This window comes from Pongo pygmaeus, chromosome 2 (assembly GCF_028885625.2).
Source record: "Pongo pygmaeus isolate AG05252 chromosome 2, NHGRI_mPonPyg2-v2.0_pri, whole genome shotgun sequence".
In the NCBI taxonomy this organism is placed as follows: domain Eukaryota; kingdom Metazoa; phylum Chordata; class Mammalia; order Primates; family Hominidae; genus Pongo; species Pongo pygmaeus.
Window position 1 is genome coordinate 116,281,009 of NC_085930.1, and position 19,050 is coordinate 116,300,058.

Below are 19,050 nucleotides of genomic sequence, written 5' to 3' on the forward strand. Positions count from 1 at the left end.
GGGGGTCTCTGGCCCCCATCCAAATTGAATGGCCAAAGTCTGCCTCAAGCCCCAACTCTCCTCCCCCAGTGTAACCACTATTAAGACTGTGGATGTATCCTTCCAGCCCTTTTACACACACAGTTTTAGAAAACGGTTTTTGTAAGTATGAAATTATACTATAAATATCGTTCTGCAACTTAATTTTTCTACTTAATGTAAGTCATGGACACCTTTCCATGTTCATACGTATAGATCTAACTTGTTCTTTTGACTACAGCAAAAGATTCTGCAGAATGAAGTGCCATCTTTTAGCCAGTCCTCTGTTGATGATATATAAGCTGTAGCCACTATCTTACTATAACAAACCACACAGGGAAAGCATTCCAGGGTATGTTTGTCATTGTTGCTTTTTGCACACGCTTGTTGTCATTTTTGTAGGAATGGGTTCCTAGAAATGGGCAGCTGGGTCATACAGGCCATAGAGTCTGTGGTCTTTATCCTCATTGCAATATAAGGATGTTGGATTGAACTGAACTTCTCCCCTCTAGGGACATTTCTATCCCAGGAACCAAGATAATTCTAGAATCAGGATAGCCCCCAGCCCAGCCAGTGCCAGAGCAATGCTGACCCAGGGCTCTCCTAATTCTGTTTTCCAGGCATCCCCACACACCAGGTGTGCTGCCCCATTGCAGCCTCTTCCTCTTTTCAGTCCATCCAATGCCGTGATTCCACATGAGAAGAGACACCTGCGTGGAGCAATGGAAGGCTGGTTTGCAGTCCCAGATCTGCCAGCAGCTGGGATTGAGTCAGTCCCCTCCCTTTTCTGAACTTCAGTTTTCTTACCTTTAAAATAACAGACATGGGCTAAATTAATGGTTTTCTAACTGTGTTCTGCCAAGACCAGCGTTCCACGGAGGCATCAGGAACTGCTTCAGAACTTGGGGGATGGAGGGCAAGAGAGAAGGGCCTGGTCTTCATGAGCTCTGCTATTAACCTTGCTGTGGAATGGGGTTCTGTGTGAACATTCATTTGAAAAAGGCATTTTGCTCCTAAAGGGAAACTGAAACTATTCAGTGTGAGTGGAGAGTTTATGCTCCACATCACAGACATCCCACTCCATAGTGGTTTGAGGGGAAAAAATAAGGGGGAGGGTGGTTATTGGTTCATATCATTGAAATCCAGGGGATACTGACTTCAGGCACAGCTCAATCCAGGGGGCTCAAATATTATCAGAACCCAGTCTTCTTTCTTCTCTCATTACTTTGCTATTCACAATGTTGGCTTCATTCTCAGGCTCAGTGTGGCACCAAAATGGCTGCCAACAGAGTCAGGTCTATATCCTCCCAGGTTCAGGTCCAGCAGAAAAGGTCATGTGCCTCTGTTGTGACAGTCATAGCAAAAGATTCACCACATCTTAATGGCTCAGGCTGAGTCATGTTCCATCCCCGAGCCAATCACTGTGGCCAAGTGAATGTAATAACTTGATTGGCCTGGCTGAACTCATGCGGTCAGTGGAGCTAGGCGTGAAATAAACCTTACCCAACATACATTGACTAAATGTGGGACAGGGATGATTCTCCAGAAAATTATGTTATTATTTCCCAATGCTGAGTAGCCAAAAATCAATGCATACAAAACCATACACATGTGTTTATTCAATGACCAATTAAGATACTGATAAGACAGGATCTGCACCATACACTGGAGATGCAATGATAAATTAATTACATTCCCCATGCATCTTGTGATGGGCCAGGACCACTGCAGGTCAACAAGGTCATCAGCCAGGAGGAATACCCGGCCACAGAGAGGAGGACAGCAAGGATAAATGGAACACGCCAGCACCTCTGCATCTGTCTGTCACATCCAACCCTGACAATCTTCAGAGAGTAATGATGGCTGCTTCACTTCTACCTTCCAAACGTTGTGCAAATTATTCTCTGGACCAATTCTAACTTGAGACCACTCAGAGAAGGGGATTCTGGGAAACATAACTCCAGCCTAAGCAAGTTGATATAGTTCAAACAACAACAGAATCCATTTTCTGCTGCTTCCAGAGTTGAACCATCCAATACTCTGAATAAAGTATGTTTGTCAACTTAGCATCTGGCAAACACTTAAATTAGTGTTTTGTATGAAATCACAATATAATTTTGGGGTCCTCTTCTATCTAAATAATCAGAATAATTTTAGATAGCCACCAAACACTTGTTTTCATTTGCAACCACCTATAATTATGAATTAGGATCTAAAGAAATAAAAAGTGTGAAAACCACTTAAAAATTACTTGTTGTGAAACAGATGTATCCAATAGACCCAGATACAGAACTTGTAAATTATTAACTTCAAATAATATTTCCCCATTACTGACATGAAAATGATAAATAAGTTTAAGATATTATGCTTTATTTTTATTTCTAAAAATTTGATGAGTCTTTTGAAACACGTACTTAAAATTGGCTGTCTGCTTGCCCACCTAACATCCATTCAGTTCCCTGTGGATGCTGAACTCAAGAAATACCAGTCTAAAGATCCTATAAAAGACTCAAGAAACGTGGCCACATCTTTGTTCCAGAATTTTAAGATGTAGGCGAACTGGTTGTCTTCCAGCAACTTGCCATCCTCCTTCTGTATATAATTGGTTTTTTTCTTTTCTTTTCTTTCTTTCTTTCTTCTATTTCCTTTGGCTATGGCTGTTTACCATGGCTTGACTTTGTAATGGAATGTCTCCTTTTGCCCTATTCCATTACAGCTCTCTGATTCAGACAGGGTGAATCCCATCAGGAGCCTCAACTCTCCATCCATGAAGCCATGAGAGCCGAAACTTCAGGAATGCATGATCTGCTATGATGCCGTAACGACTGCTCGGAATACACCTCTCCCCCCGCAGCGCTGATTTTTCACTGTAGCGGGGCTATGGGTGTCTTTCGTGAGCAAAGGTGATAAGGAGGGAGAGTGCGTTTGGTTCTAATAAAGAAGATGCATTTTGAACCCAGGACATCCATGTGGGGAGCTGGAGGCACTTCTGGGCCACCAAGACACCAACAGTCACATTTAGGAAAGACGGCATAGGGAAGCAGAGCAAATTGCACATACAAAGCTCATTCATTGTTAAAAAAACAATAAAGGACAATGTGTTTCAAAGCCCAAAGCCAATACCAGAGGTGAAGTGTTTCCCAAAAGGGATTCTTTGACCCAGGAGTCAGCTTCCTGGGTTTGAACCTCAGCTCCAATATTGACCAGTAGTAAAACAAAACAAAACAACTTACTTAACCTCTCCAAGATTGTTTCCTCAATGGTAGGATGGGGATAAGAATACCTACTCATATGACGAGTTAATGGGTGCAGCACACCAACATGGCACATGTATACATATGTAACAAACCTGCACGTTGTGCACATGTACCCTAAAACTTAAAGTATAATAATAATAAAAAAAGAATACCTACTCATAGAGTTATTGGCAAGATTCAAGTAATATGACTAGAACAATTCCTGGCATATAGAAAGCTTTAACCAATGGTGGTGGTGTTAGTATCAGAAGATGTTGTTGTTGTTGTTTTTGTTGTTGTCAGCCAATAAGGAAGGAGAGTTGCAGAGATCTATGTGCCAGTACCCAAGAGGGCTAACTGCTTGATCTGTTGTAATGAATACGGCATGCCCTTGCAGAGGGCAGTCTAGCAAGGGAAGCTGATGATTAACCAATTAGTCACAGTATGAAAGGGGTTGAAATGGGGTAGAGGGTCAGTAAGAGTGCTGTAAGACTACAAATGAAGGGTACTATGTAGGGTGGGAGGAAGTCTCTAAAGACTTCCTTGGGCTGGGCACGATGGCTCACACCTGTAAACCCAGCACTTTGGGAGGCCAAGGCAGGTGGATCATTTGAGGTCAGGAGTTCAAGACCAGCCTGGCCAACATGGTGAAACCCTGTCTTTACTAAAAATATCAAAATTAGCAGAGCATAGTGGCGCATGCCTGTAATGCCAGCTACTCGAGAGGCTGAGGCAGGAGAAACACTTGAGCCTGGGAGATGGAGGTTGCGGTGACCTGAGATTAGGCCACTGCACTCCAGTCTGGGTAACAGAGTAAGACCCTGTCTCAAAAAAAAAAAAAAGACTTCCTTGAAGTTGCAGCATCTCAGCTGAGCCCTGAAGGGTTAAGAGTTTGCCAGTTAGGGAGGCTTCCAAGATGGCCGAATAGGAACAGCCCTGGTCTGCAGCTCCCAGCAAGATCGACACAGAAGACGGGTGATTTCTGCATTTCCAACTGAGGTACCTGGTTCATCTCATTGGGACTGGTTGGACAGTAGGTGCAGCCCACAGAGGGTGAGCCAAAGCAGGGCAGGGTGTCGCCTCACCTGGGAAGTGCAAAGGGTTGGGGGATTTCCCTTTCCTAGCCAAGGGAAACCGTGACAGTCTGTACCTGGAGGAACAGTACACCCCTGCTCAAATACTGCGCTTTTCCCACAGTCTTCACAACCGGCAGAACCAGGAAATTCCCTCCTGTGCCTGGCTCAGCAGGTCCCATGCCCACAGAGCCTTGCTCACTGCTAGTGCAGCAGTCTGAGATCGACCTGCAATGCTGCAGCTTGGAGTGGGGAGGGGTGTCGCCATTGCTGAGGCTTAAGTAGGTGGTTTTGTGCTCACAGTGTAATCAAAGAGGCCAGGAAGCTCAAACTGGGCGGAGCCCACCACAGCTCAGCAAGGCCTACTGCCTCTCTAGATTCCACCTCTGTGGGCAGGGCATATCAGAACAAAAGGCAGCAGACAGCTTCTGCAGACCTAGACATCCCTGTCTGAGAACTCTGAAGAGAGCAGTAGTTCTCCCAGCATGGCATTCGAGCTCTGAGAACAGACAGACTGCTTCCTCAAGTGGGTCCCTGACCCCCGTGTAGCCTGACTGGGAGACACCTCCCAGTAGGGGCTGACAGACACCTCATACAGGCAGGGGTCCCCTCTGGGACGAAGCTTCCAAAAGAAGGATCGGGCAGCAATATTTGCTGTTCTGCAGCCTCCACTGGTGATACCCAGGCAAACAGGGTCTGGAGCAGACCTCCACCAAACTCCACCAGACCTGCAGCTGAGGGGCCTGACTGTTAGAAGGAAAACTAACAAACAGAAAGAAATAGCATCAACATCAACAAAAAGCACATCCACAACAAAATCCCATCTGTAGGTCACCAACATCAAAGACCAGAGGTAGATAAAACCACAAAGATGGAGAGAAACCAGAGCAGAAAAGCTGAAAATTCCAAAACCCAAAGCACCTCTTCTCCTCTTTGGATCACAGCTCTCAGCAGCAATGGAACAAAACTGGACAGAGAATGAGTTTGACAAGTTGACAGAAGTAGGCTTCAGAAAGTCAGTAGTAACAAAATTCTCTGAGCTAAAGGAGCATGTTCCAACCCATCACAAGGAAGCTAAAAAACCTTAAAAAGAGGTTAGACAAATGGCTAAATAGAAGAAACAGCATAGAGAAGACCTTAAATGACCTGATGGAGCTGAAACCACAGCATGAGAACTTTGTGACGCATGCACAAGCTTCAACAGCCTATTCAATCAAGTGGAAGAAAGGATATCAGTGATTGAAGATCAAATTAATGAAATAAAGCAAGAAGACAAGAATAGAGAAAAAAGAGTGAAAAGAAACAAACAAAGCCTCCAAGAAATATAGGACTACATTAAAAGACCAAATTTATGTTTAATTGGTGTTCCTGAAAGTGACAGAGAGAATGAAACCAAGTTGGAAAACACTCTTCAGGATATTATCCAGGAGAACTTCCCCAACCTAGAAAGACAGGCCAACATTCGAATTCAGGAAATACAGAGAACACCCATAGATACTCCTCAAGAAGAGCAACCCGAAGACACATAATTGTCAGATTCACCAAGGTTAAAATGAAGGAGAAAATGTTAAGGGCAGCCAGAGAGAAAGGTCGGGTTACCCACAAAGGGAAGCCCATCAGACTAACAGTGGATCTCTCGGCAGAAACCCTACAAGCCAGAAGAGAGTAGGGGCCAATATTCAACATTCTTAAAGAAAAGAATTTTCAGCCCAGAATTTCATATCCAGCCAAACTAAGCTTCATAGGTGAAGGAGAAATAAACTCCTTTACAGACAAGCTGAGAGATTTTGTCACCACCAGGCCTGCCTTACAAGAGCTACTGAAGGAAGAACTAAACATGGAAAGGAACAACTGGTACCAGCCACTGAAAAAACATGCCAAATTGTAAAGACCATTGATGCTATGAAGAAACTGCATCAATTAACGGGCAAAATAACCAGCTAACATCATAATGACAGGATCAAATTCACACATAACATATTAACCTTAAATGCAAATGGGCTAAATGCCCCAATTAAAAGACACAGACTGGCAAACTGGATACAGTCAAAACCAATTGGTGTGCTGTATTCAGGAGACCCATTTCACGTGCAAAGACACACATAGGCTCAAACAAAGGGATGGAAGAAGATCTACCACGCAAATGGAAAGCAAAAAAAAAGCAGGGGTTGTAATCCTAGTCTCTGATAAAACAGACTTTAAACCAACAAAGATCAAAAGAGACAAAGAAGGCCATTACATAATGGTAAAAGGATCAATTCAACAAGAAGAGCTAACTATCCTAAATAAAAATGCACCCAATACAGGAGCACCTGGATTCATAAAGCAAGCCTTTAGAGACCTACAAAGAGACTTAGACTCCTGCACAATAATAATGGGAGATTTTAACACCCCACTGTCAATATGAGACAGATCAACAAGACAGAAGGTTAACAAAGATATCCAGGACTTGAACTCAACTCTGTACCAAGTAGACCTAATAGACATCTGCAGAACTCTCCACCCCAAATCAACAGAAGACACATTCTTCTCAGAACCACATCACACTTATTCTAAAATTGACCACATAATTGGAAGTAAAACACTCCTCAGCAAATGCAAAAGAAGAGAAATCACAAAAAACTGTCTCTCAGACCACGGTGCAATCAAATTAGAACTCAGGATTAAGAAACTCACTCAAAACCACACAACTACATGGAAACCGAACAACTTGCTCCTGAATGACTACTGGGTAAATAATGAAGTGAAGGCAGAAATAAAGATGTTCTTTGAAACCAATGAGAACAAAGACACAATGTACCATAATCTCTGGGACACATTTAAAGCAGTGTGTAGAGGGAAATTTATGGCACTAAATGCCCACAAGAGAAAGCAGGAAAGATCTAAAATTGACACCCTAACATCACAATTAAAAGAACTAGAGAAGCAAGAGCAAACAAATTCAAAAGCTAGCAGAAGGCAAGAAATAACTAAGATCAGAGCAGAACTGAAGGAGATAGAGACACAAAAACCCCTTGAAAAAATCAATGAATCCAGGAGCTGGTTTTTTGAAAAGATCAACAAAATAGACTGCTAGAATGACTGATAAAGAAGAAAAGAGAGAAGAATCAAATAGATGCAATAAAAAATGATAAAGGGGATATCACTACTGATCCCACAGAAACACAAACTACCATCAGAGAATACTATAAACACTTCTATGCAAATAAACTAGAAAATCTAGAAGAAATGGATAAATTCCTGGACACATACACCCTCCCAAGACTAAACCAGGAAGAAGTTGAATCTCTGAATAGACCAATAACAGGTTCTGAAATTGAGGCAATAACTAATAGCCTACCAATCAAAAAACTTCCAGGACCAGACGAATTCACAGCCAAATTCTACCAGAGGTACAACGAGGAGCTGGTACATTCCTTCTAAAGCTATTCCAATCAATAGAAAAAGAGGGAATCCTCCCTAACTCATTTTATGAGGCCAGCATCATCCTGATACCAAAGCCTGGCAGAGACACAACAAAAAAAGAGAATTTTAGGCTAATATCCCTGATGAACATCGATGTGAAAATCCTCAATAAAATACTGGCAAACCGAATCCAGACGCACATCAAAAAGCTTATCCACCATGATCAAGTCAGCTTCATCCCTGGGATGTAAGGCTGGTTCAACATATGCAAATCAATAAATGTAATCCATCACATAAACAGAACCAACAACAAAAACCACATGATTATCTCAATAGATGCAGAAAAGGCCTTCAACAAAATTCAACAGCCCTTCATGCTAAAAACTCTCAATAAACTAGGTATTGATGGAACATATCTCAAAATAATAACAGCTATTTATGACAAACCCACAGCCAATATCATACTGAGCAGACAAAAACTGGAAGCATTCTTTTTGAAAACCGGCACAAGACAAGGATGCCCTCTCTCACCACTCCTATTCAACATAGTGTTGGAAGTTCTGGCCAGGGCAATCAGGCAAGAGAAAGAAATAAAGGGTATTCAATTAGGAAAAGAGGAAGTCAAATTGTCCCTGTTTGCAGGTGACATGATTATATTTAGAAAACCCCATTGTCTCAGCCCAAAATCTCCTTAAGCTGATAAGCAACTTCAGCAAAGTCTCAGGATACAAAATCAATATGCAAAAATCACAAGCATTCCTATGCACCAATAATAGACAAACAGAGAGCCAAATCATGAATGAACTCCCATTCACAATTGCTACAAAAAGAATAAAATACCTAGGAATCCAGCTTACAAGGGATGTGAAGGACCTCTTCAAGGAGAACTACAAACCACTGTTCAATGCAATAAAAGAGGACACAAACAAATTGAAGAACATTCCATGCTCATGGATAGGAAGAATCAATATTGTGAAAATGGCCATACTGCCCAAGGTAATTTACAGATTCAATGCCATCCCCATCAAGCTACCAATGACTTTCTTCACGGAATTGGAAAAAACTACTTTAACATTCATATGGAACCAAAAAAGAGCCAGCATAGCCAAGACAATCCTAAGCCAAAAGAACAAAGCTGGAGGCATCATGCTACCTGACTTCAAGCTACACTACAAGGCTACAGTAACGAAAAGAGCATGGTACTGGTACCAAAACAGATATATAGACCAATGGAACAGAACTGAGGCCTCATAAATAACACCACACATTTACAACCATCTGATCTTTGACAAATCTGACAAAAACAAGCAATGGGGAAAGGATTCCCTATTTAATAAATGGTGTTGGGAAATGTGGCTAGCCATACGTGAAAGCTGAAACTGGATCCCTTCCTTACACCTTATACAAAAATTAACTCAAGACAGATTAAAGACTTAAATGTAAGATCTAAAACCATAAAAACCCTAGAAGAAAACCTAGGAAATACCATTCAGGACATAGGCATGGGCAAAGACTTCATGACTAAAACACCAAAAGCAATGGCAACAAAAGCCAAAGTTGACAAATGGGATCTAATTAAACTAAAGAGCTTCTGCACAGCAAAAGAAACTATCATCAGAGTGAACAAGCAACCTACAGAATGGGAGAAAACTTTTGCAATCTACCCATCTGACAAAGGGCTAATATCCAGAATCTACAAAGAACTTAAACAAATGTACAAGAAAAAAACAAACAACCCCATCCAAAAGTAGGCAAAGGATATGAATAGACACTACTCAAACAAGACGCTGATGCAGCCAACAGACATATGAAAAAATGCTCATCATCATTGGTCATCAGAGAAACGCAAATCAAAACCACAATGAGATACCATCTCATGCCAGTTAGAATGGTGATCATTAAAAAGTCGGGAAACAACAGATGCTGGAGAGGATCTGGAGAAATGGGAATGCTTTTACACTATTGGTGGAAGTGTAAATTAGTTCAATCATTGTGGAAGACAGTGTGGTGATTTCTCAAGGATCTAGAACTAGAATTACCATTTGACTCAGTGATCTCATTACTGGGTATATACCAAAAGGATCATAAATCATGCTGCTATAAAGACACATAGATGAGTATGTTTATTGTGGCACTATTCACAATAGCAAAGACTTGGAACCAACCCAAATGTCCATCAATGATAGACTGGATTAAGAAAATGTGGCACATATACACCATGGAATAATACTATGCAGCCATAAAAAAGGATGAGTTCATGTCCTTTGCAGGGACATGGATGAAGCTGGAAACTATCATTCTCAGCAAGCTATCACAAGGACAGAAAACCAAACACCACATGTTCTCACTCATAAGTGGGAGTTGAACAATGACAACACATAGACACTTGGTGGGGAACATCACACACTGGGGCCTGTCGGGGGGTGGGGGGCTGGGGGAGGAATGGCATTAGGAGAAATACCTAATGTAAATGACAAGTTGATGGGTGCAGCAAACCAACATGGCACACGTATACCTATGTAACAAACCTGCATGTTGTGCACATGTACCCTAGAACTTAAAGTATAATTAAAAAAAAAAACGAGTTTGCCAGTTAAAGAGAAACATGGTGGAAGTAAGAAATGAGGATAAATCAGGTGGTGATTGGAGGATTATATGAGGTCAAGGAAGGGTTTTTCTTTATGCAAGTGACATTGGGCTTACCAATGGGGGGAAAAGCTTAAACAATGGGGGAAAGAGATAAAAACAGTGGATGAAGAAAGAAAAGAAATACCAAAAAGTTGAAGGTTGTGAAGGAGCAGAGGATGAAGTAGGGGAAACATGCTATGTATCTACATCAGAAACAGGATGTGCCCCTGGAAAGTGTCCACTTCTACCTTTATTTTAAAATGGAGGCTGGGCACAGTGGCTCACATCTGTGATCCCAGCACTTTGGGAGGCCAAGGCGGGCAGATCACTTGAGGCCAGGAGTTCAAGACCAGCCTGGCCAACACAGCGAAACCCCATCTCTACCAAAAATACAAAAATTAGCCAGGCATGGTGGTGTGTGCCTGTAATCCCAGCTATTCAGGAGGCTGAGGCAGGAGAATCACTTGAACCTGGGAGGCAGAGGTTGCAGTGAGCTGAGATCATACCACTGCCCTCCAGCCTGGGTGACAGAGTGAGACCCTGTTTTGAAAAACTAAATAAATAAAATAAAATAAAAATAAAAATAAAAATGGAGAAATGGGGCCAGAAGGTAGGTCTAAGGTTATCCATGGAGATGATGGCAGAGGTAGAATTAGAAATGGTTTGGGCCAGGTGTGGCGGCTCACACCTATAATCCCAGCATTTTGGGAGGCCAAGGCAAGAGGATTGCTTGAGCCCAGGAATTCAAGACCAGCTTGGGCATCACAGTGAGACCGCACGTCTACAAAAAATTAAACAGTTAGCTAGGCATGGTGGCACATGCCTATGGTTCCAGCTACACAGGAGGCTGAGGTGGGAAGATTACTTGAGCCCAGGAGGTCAAGGCTGCAGTGAGCTGTGATCACACCACTGCACTCCATCCTGGGTGACAGAGCAAGACCCTGCCTCAAAAAAAAAAAAAAAAAAAAAAAGTAGTCTGGGGGCTGTTTGGTGTGGTGTCCTTTATGCAGAAGGCAGATGGTTAACAAGGACTTATGAGGTTTTTAGCAGATGAAGGCACACTGTGCACCAGATGGAAAAATAAGTCCCAGCATTGCTAGGAGAATCCCAGGGGTAGAGACAGAGGAGGTCATAGAAGGTGGGATCAGGGCAGTAATCTCTCAAACTTGGATACTCTTACATATTGATCATGGGTAATGAAATTTGACATCAAAATGCTCTGACCTGTATCCATTAAGCATTTATTATATGCCAAGTATTTCAGTTATCTATTGCCGCATAACAAACTGCCCCAGAACTTAGTGGCTTAAAACAACTACTTTAATATTATTTATTTATTTATTTATTTTTAGAGAGAAACTCTTGCTGCACTGCTCAGGCTGGACTAGAACTTCTGGGCTCAAGCAATCCTCCCACCTCAGTCCTACTTTATTATATCTTACACTTCTGTGGGCAGTAATGTGGGCAGGGCTTGGCTGGGCAATTCAGTTCTGTTTCATGTGGCATTAGCTGAGGTTACTCAGTGGTAGCCAGCTGGTGACTGGGCTTTTTTGGAGGGCCTAAGCCAGCCTCATTCACATGTCTGGTACCTTGGAAGGAATGGCTGAATGGCTGGGTTCAGCTGGGACTGTTGATCATGGCACCTACACGGGGCCTTTCCCACATGGTGCTCTCAGGTGAGTCAGACTTCTTATGTGGTGGGGTAGGGCTCCCAGAGACAACGTGCCAAGACACCTGGGTGAAAGCTGTGAGGTTTCTTAGGACCCAGCTTCAGAAGTCCCAGAATGTCGTTTCTGCTTTACTCTACTCACCAGTCAAGCCACCCAGGCTGGTCCAGGCCCAAGGAGAGGGGAGCTAGACTCTAACTCTCAAGGGGAAGAGTAGCAAAGAATTTGCACCATCTTTAATCCACCACATCGAATAAGTGCTGTGCATGTGTGACCTTGCATAGTCCTCTCAACAGCACTATGGTAAGTGCTCTTATCACCCCCATTTAAGAGATGAGGGAATTAAGATACAATGAGGTTTGGAAACCTGGCTAAGCTCATGCAGCTATGAGAACTGGATTCAACCCAAGCAGCCTGACTCCTGGGCATGTTATGTACCAGTATTCTATGGCAAGCAAGATAGATACTGCCTGTATCCTACCACCAAGTTTGAAAAGAACTGTCTCTTTAGAATGTTACAGCAGGAGGTACCTTAGCAGTCCCCTAAGGCAAGCCCTTCATTTACAAGATGAAGAAATGCATGCCCCGGCTGTCTAAGTAACCACTCTTTTGTGCAGCATCCTGTCCTGGTGGAGATCCTTTGAGTAACAAGAGCATCTGTTGGTTTATCTCATTTTGGCAAATGAAGAAATGGCCTCAGAAATTTTAAATGACTTCTGCTAGACTACACAGCAGGAGTATAACTGAGCCAGAATCTGAAGACCCATTACAAATTCCATGTTCTTCCCACTACTCTGGGCTGCCTCAACATAACAGAGATTAGAAGAGGCACTAGGATGTCCAGAAATGAGAATGAAAGCTTGGATTTTTCCTAGGATCCAAATGAAATTGTGCACCTCCTACCAGATAGTTGCTACCTGGTAGGAGTATAACTGAGCCAGAATCTGAAGACCCATTACAAATTCCATGTTCTTCCCACTACTCTGGGCTGCCTCAACATAACAGAGATTAGAAGAGGCACTAGGATGTCCAGAAATGAGAATGAAAGCTTGGATTTTTCCTAGGATCCAAATGAAATTGTGCACCTCCTACCAGATAGTTGCTACCTGGTGTAGGGTTCACTGAGATCTTCTTTCCAGATCTAAAATTAGCATTTTTGCCCCCTGGAAAACCACAGGGCTCTAATCCAGACTATAAATGGCTTAGCTTGAGTTACTCCCACCCCCTGAAAGTAGAGCCTAAGACAAGGAATCAGGTATAGATGGTTCATTTGGGATCTGATCCCAGGAAGCAAGACACTCAGAAGTGCGAGAGAAGGAGGAACAAGCAAATAAGGACCCATCAACAAGGTCACAAGTGTGGGTGTGGGGGCAGATCCCATCAGAACCTTCTGCAAAGTGGATAGCATGACTTAGAGCGGTCCACTAAAGTACAGCAGCCACGGCTGCAACTGGAATCAGAGGTGAGGCTCTGTGGATGTGAGTCAGGAGCCCAGAGGTGTCTGAGCCCACTGAGAAAGGAACCTTTAATCCGAGATCAGAAGGATGAATCAGAATCAGAGGAAAGGAAGCAGGGAGAGAAAGGCGAATGTTCTGTTCAGAAAAAACAGGATGTTCAAGGGTAGGAGAGCAGGGCCCTTTTGTAGAACTAGGGGAAAAAATTACCTGAGGCTGGAATAGAGACAGCAAGAGAGGAGGTGAACAAATGGTGGGAAATGGAGCTTGGGGGGCCTGTAAACAAGTTGAAGCTTCATCTGAAGGGCAACAAGAGCCACTGAAAAGTTTTTAATAGGGGAGAGAATGCTCAGATTTTCATTTCTAAAAATGGTTATACTGTCCCCTCCGCAGGTGGACCCCCTGCTGCTTTTCCAAAGAAAATGCAAGCATCAAAGTAGCAAATCAAACTTTTATGGCAACATATAGCATATATGGTCTGCACACATGGGGTCTTCAAATACCAAGAGATTATTCTACTGATGCAAATATTGCCTACAGATTCTGTTCAGGTTGGAGGACCTGAGCCCAAGGACCCTCCCAACACAGGTCTCTAGAAATGAGACAAATGTGGTTTTGATCCATGACGATGTTAGGAAACTGGAAGGAGTTTCCTTATGAATAAGAAATCTTGAAAATTCCCTGAAATATGCAAGGCAGTCAAATCAGATTTTAAAAGGATCCCTATACTGAAGCTCATGTGGGCAAACACTCTGCATAAAAATGGGAGATGGGAGGTGGCTCCAAGGATAGTCAAAGCCTTGAAGTAGGCCAGGCATGGTGGCTCACACCTGTAATCCCAGCACTTTGGGAAGCCAATGTGGATGGATCACTTGAGGTCAGAAGTTCAAGACCAGCCTAGCCAACATGGTGAAACACCGTCTCTACTGAAAATACAAAAATTAGCTGGGCGTGGTACGACACGCCTGTAATCCCAGCTACTCAGGAGGCTGAGGCAGGAGAATCACTTGAATAGTAGTTCTGCATACCTGAAGGGAAATGAGCTGGGGCACCCAGGGGGGTGGAGGCTGCAGTGAGCCAAGATCACACCACTGCACTCCAACCTGGGCAACAGACTGAGACTCCGTCTCAAAAACAAACAAACAAACAAAAAACATGGATTGCTGGGGCCCACCCAATAAGCTTCTGATTCATTTGGTCTGGGTTTTCATTTCTCACAAGATCCCAAGAGAGGTTGATGCTGCTGGCTCAGGGATCACACTTGAAGAAGCATTGCTCTACTGATGACCTCTACAGTTTTAAGTAATAAACAGCTATTTCTCATTTCATTAAGTTTTGCAATCTCTTGACCCACCAATTTAAAAGATTAAGATACTAAGAAAACTTCTCTTATTCTACTTTTACTTTTATGTAATCAAATTTAATGACATTTGCATTTTATGCTATCACCATAGTTCTGATTTTGGCTCAATCGTAAATACTGAAAACCAATAAATAGTGCTAATTTTATTATGGCTTCATAATTATTGCTCACAGTTGAGCCAAAACATGTGTTATGATTATATATCCTCCTCTATAGTTGCGAAGTTAAAGTCCAGGAATATGCAACTTCTACTTCAGATAGAATATTTCTAGGATCAACATTCTTTTCTTCTTTATGCTCTTCTACTTACTCAAAACCCTACCATTTTAAGTTTTGGTATGCTGTGTTTCCATTTTCATCTGCCTTAAGAAATTTTTAAATTTCCCTTTGAATTATTTCATTGACCCATTGAAGGTCTCACATTGAAGGTCTCACATCATCAAGTAAAAGTTCAGTCCTAAAACTATACACATCATAAGTTCTCAAAACTCATTGTCTAAAACTGGTCATGTAACCAGGTGCAGTGGCTCATGCCTGTAACCCCAGCACTTTGGGAGGCTAAGGTGGGCAGATCACCTGAGGCCAGGAGTTCAAGAGCAGCCTGGCCAAAATGGTGAAACCCTGTCTCTACTAACAATACAAAAATTAGCCAGATGTGGTGATGGGTGCCTGTAATCACAGCTACTCGGGAGGCTGAGGCAGGAGAATCACTTGAACCTGGGAGGCAGAGGTTGCAGTGAGCTGAAATCACGCAACTGCACTCCAGCAGCAACAGAGTGAGACTCCGTCTCCAAAAAACAAAAATCAAAAAGCCCTGAGGTAGAAGAGCCTGGGAGCAGTAGTAGCTCTGCATACCTGAAGGGAAATGAGCTGGGGCACCAAAGTAGCAACTGTGAGGTCAACATTGCCCTTTGGACTAAGCAGCAACAGAGCAATAGAGGTGTCTGCCCCCATGTAGGAACCAGGAGTATGAGCCTTTAGGACCCAGAGCTAAAACAGTGTTCCAGGGGACTGGTGACATCAAGAAAGAATAAGGAGCTCCCTCCCCATGAAATGCCTCCCTGGCTGCTCTATGTCTGACTCTCACCCTGTCTCCTGGAGGTAGACTGCAATAAACAATCAAAGACAGGCTAACAGGGATCCCCCAAAACAAAGATCATTCTTCAGTTAAGACTCACTAAGCAATTGTGGAAATCTATCTCTGTGCAACAGACATCATCCTCTTACCAAATGCAGAACTCGCACCTGGAGAAATAGAGCTGATAGCTGAGCTGGGCTGAATAATTAAACTATCAGGGAGAGGTAAGATTACCATATGCAAACATAGTGAATGACTATTTATTTATTTATTAAAACAGGGTCTCACTCTGTCACCTAGGATGTGATCACAGCTCACTGAAGCCTCAACCTCCATGGCTCAAGCAACTATCCTGCTTCAGCCTCCCAAGTAGCTGGGACTACAGGTATGCACCACCACACCCAGATAATTTTTGTATTTTTTGCAGACACGGGGCTTTGCCATGTTGCCCAGGCTGATCATGAACTCCTGGGCTCAAGCAATCTGCCTGCTTCAGCCTCCCAAAGTGCTGGGACTACAAGCGTGACCTGCTGCAGCCAGCCATGAATGATTTCTATTTGGGAAGTTAATTTAAAATTTGATAATTTAAAACATTCAACATATAAGCTGAGCAGTAATAGAATGGATTGCCAAAGAGAAAATGTGTGAGCTATAAAATCAAGCCAAGGAAACTTTCAGAATGTAACTAAGATTTTTATTTTTTCAGATTTTTATTTATGTATTTATTTAGAGATGAAGCCTTATGCTGTCACCCAGGGTGGAGTACAGTGGCATGATCTTGACTCACTGCAACCTCTGCCTCCTGGGTTCAAGTGAGTCTCATGCCTCAGCCTCCTGGGTACCTGGGATTACAGGCGCCTGCCACCACACCCAACTGATTTTTATATTTTTAGTAGAGATGGGGTTTCACCATGTTGGCCAGGCTGGTCTCGAACTCCTAACCTCAAGTCATCTGCTTGCCTCAGCCTCCCAAAGTGCTGGGATTACAGGCATGACCCACCACACCTGGCCAGATTTTTAAAATGTAAAACAGAAGTTAAAGTGACGTATAATATAAATTGGACTTAGCCAGAATTTAAATCTTCTGCTCTTCAAAAGACACTGTTAAGAAAATAAAAATACAAGCCTAGACTTGGAGAAAATGTTTGCAAAACATGTATCTATTAAATGACTTGTATTCAAATATGTAAAGAACTCTCAAAACTCAATGATAAGAAAAGAAAAAGAAGGAACTCAATAAAAATATGCAAAATATGAATAAACACAACTAATGAAGATGTATAGATGGCAAACAAAAACATGAAAATATACTCAATATTATTAGTTATTAGGGAAATACAAATTAAAACCATAAGAGACTTAATACCACTACATGCCTATTAGTATGACAAAAATTAAAAAGACTGACCATACCAAGTACTGGTGAAGATGTTGGGGAACTGGAACTCTCATACACTACTGGTAGGAAGGTAAAATGGTGCAACCACTTTGGAAAACAGCTTAATGGTTTCTTTAAAAGTTAAACATGTACCTACAATATAATTTAGTCATTTCATTCTTAGGTTGTTATCCAAAAGAAAAGAAAATATATGTCATACAGAGACTTGTCTACAGACATTCACATCAACTTGATTTTTAATAGCCCAAAAGTGCAAACATCTATAGACGTCCATATGTCGATGAATAGATAAACAAATTGTGGCATAGTCATACAATGGAATAACTACTCAACAATATAAAGGAATAAACAAGCAATAACATGAATGAACCTCAAAATAATTTTGCTGAGTGAAAGAAGACAGAAAAATAGTACATATTGTATTATTTCATTTATATAAAATTCTAGAAAATGTAACTAATCTATAGTGACAGAAAGCAGATCAGTGGTTGTCTGGGATCAGGAGTGGGAGGGACACGTGGGATGGCAGAAAGGAATTACAAAAGGCAAGAGGAAACTTTTGAGAGTATTAGATATGCTCACCATCATGATTGTAGTGATGGTTTCCCAGGTACAGACATATGTCAAAACTTATCAAATAGTATCCTTTAAATATGTACACCTTATTGTACATTAGTTATACCTTAATAAGGCTGTTACTGTGTAAGTGTGTGTGTGTGTGTGTCGGTATGTCTCAATTTTATTTGGCCATGACTCTTTTCCCTGCTCACCTATTGCCCCAGTTTGCAGAGCCATGACATATGCAATGAGACAGACCTAGGGGTGATCCTGGCTCCAGTGTCATCCTGGCCGTGTGCCCTTCAGTAAGTGATTTACACTTTCAGAGCCTTCATTTTTTTTCCTTCAAAATGGAGTAGTGGTTGGGATTAAATTAGTGAATGTCAAATGCCTTTCACATAGTAGGTTCTTGAAAACTTTAGACCACCAGTCACCCCAGAAACTGAAGCAGCCATATTTATGATTGCCCCAAAGGCATTAACTTTATTTTTAGCTAAAGACACCAGCATGCAATCACCTTGAGTCCAAAGGTCCAGGGGGAAAGATGTTGAAATGCTGAGCACTGCCCTGCAGGCCCATCTGCTCTGCATTAGCCAGCCTTCCTCTGTTTATTATTCCATGTGTTAAATCTCCTCTAATTCTTGTGTGAAAAGTTCGGGTGCACAATAACCTCTTTATCACATTTTCAAATTCTGGGCCTGTTCTGGAAAGTTTACACCTTTTTCTTGTTGCCATTGTTTTCATGTGGATTCAGATTTCTGAAAAAGGCATTTAGAGCACTTTGCTGAAAATATTTATGTGTAAAGCTTGATGAGACAAATATTGCCAAAAAGTGAAAATTAGATGTCAGAGGAATTAGACGCATACCACGTGGGCCATGTGGTACAGCTGTGGCTGTGTGAGGAGAATCTGAGGCTCGGGATGGTGGTTGAGAGCCTGTGGCTGGGCAATACTCATAGCCGCTCTCCTTTGGGAATAAATTAAATAATACTGAAAAGAATAACAGAAACATGCCAATGTTGGAGTAGAGAATAAAAAGGTCACATAACGCTGTAAAAATAAATGCATCATAACAATATTGCTTACCATTCATTGAGTATTATTTGTGTACCTTGCTTCACTAAGTGCTATTTTATTTAAACCTCACAACAAGCCTGTGAGTTAGGTATAG

The 19,050-nt window shown here is 42.1% G+C and overlaps 1 protein-coding gene across 1 annotated transcript; it reads right to left on the bottom strand.

The window, feature by feature from the left end:
- Positions 1–538: 538 nt before the first annotated feature.
- Positions 539–18,758, bottom strand: LOC129033109 (APRG1 tumor suppressor candidate-like). Its single transcript, XM_054481132.1, is given in 4 exon segments — positions 539–825; positions 18,397–18,421; positions 18,423–18,637; positions 18,747–18,758. Coding segments are annotated over 3 exon segments (513 nt in total). The 5' UTR covers positions 18,624–18,637; positions 18,747–18,758.
- Positions 18,759–19,050: the final 292 nt, after the last annotated feature.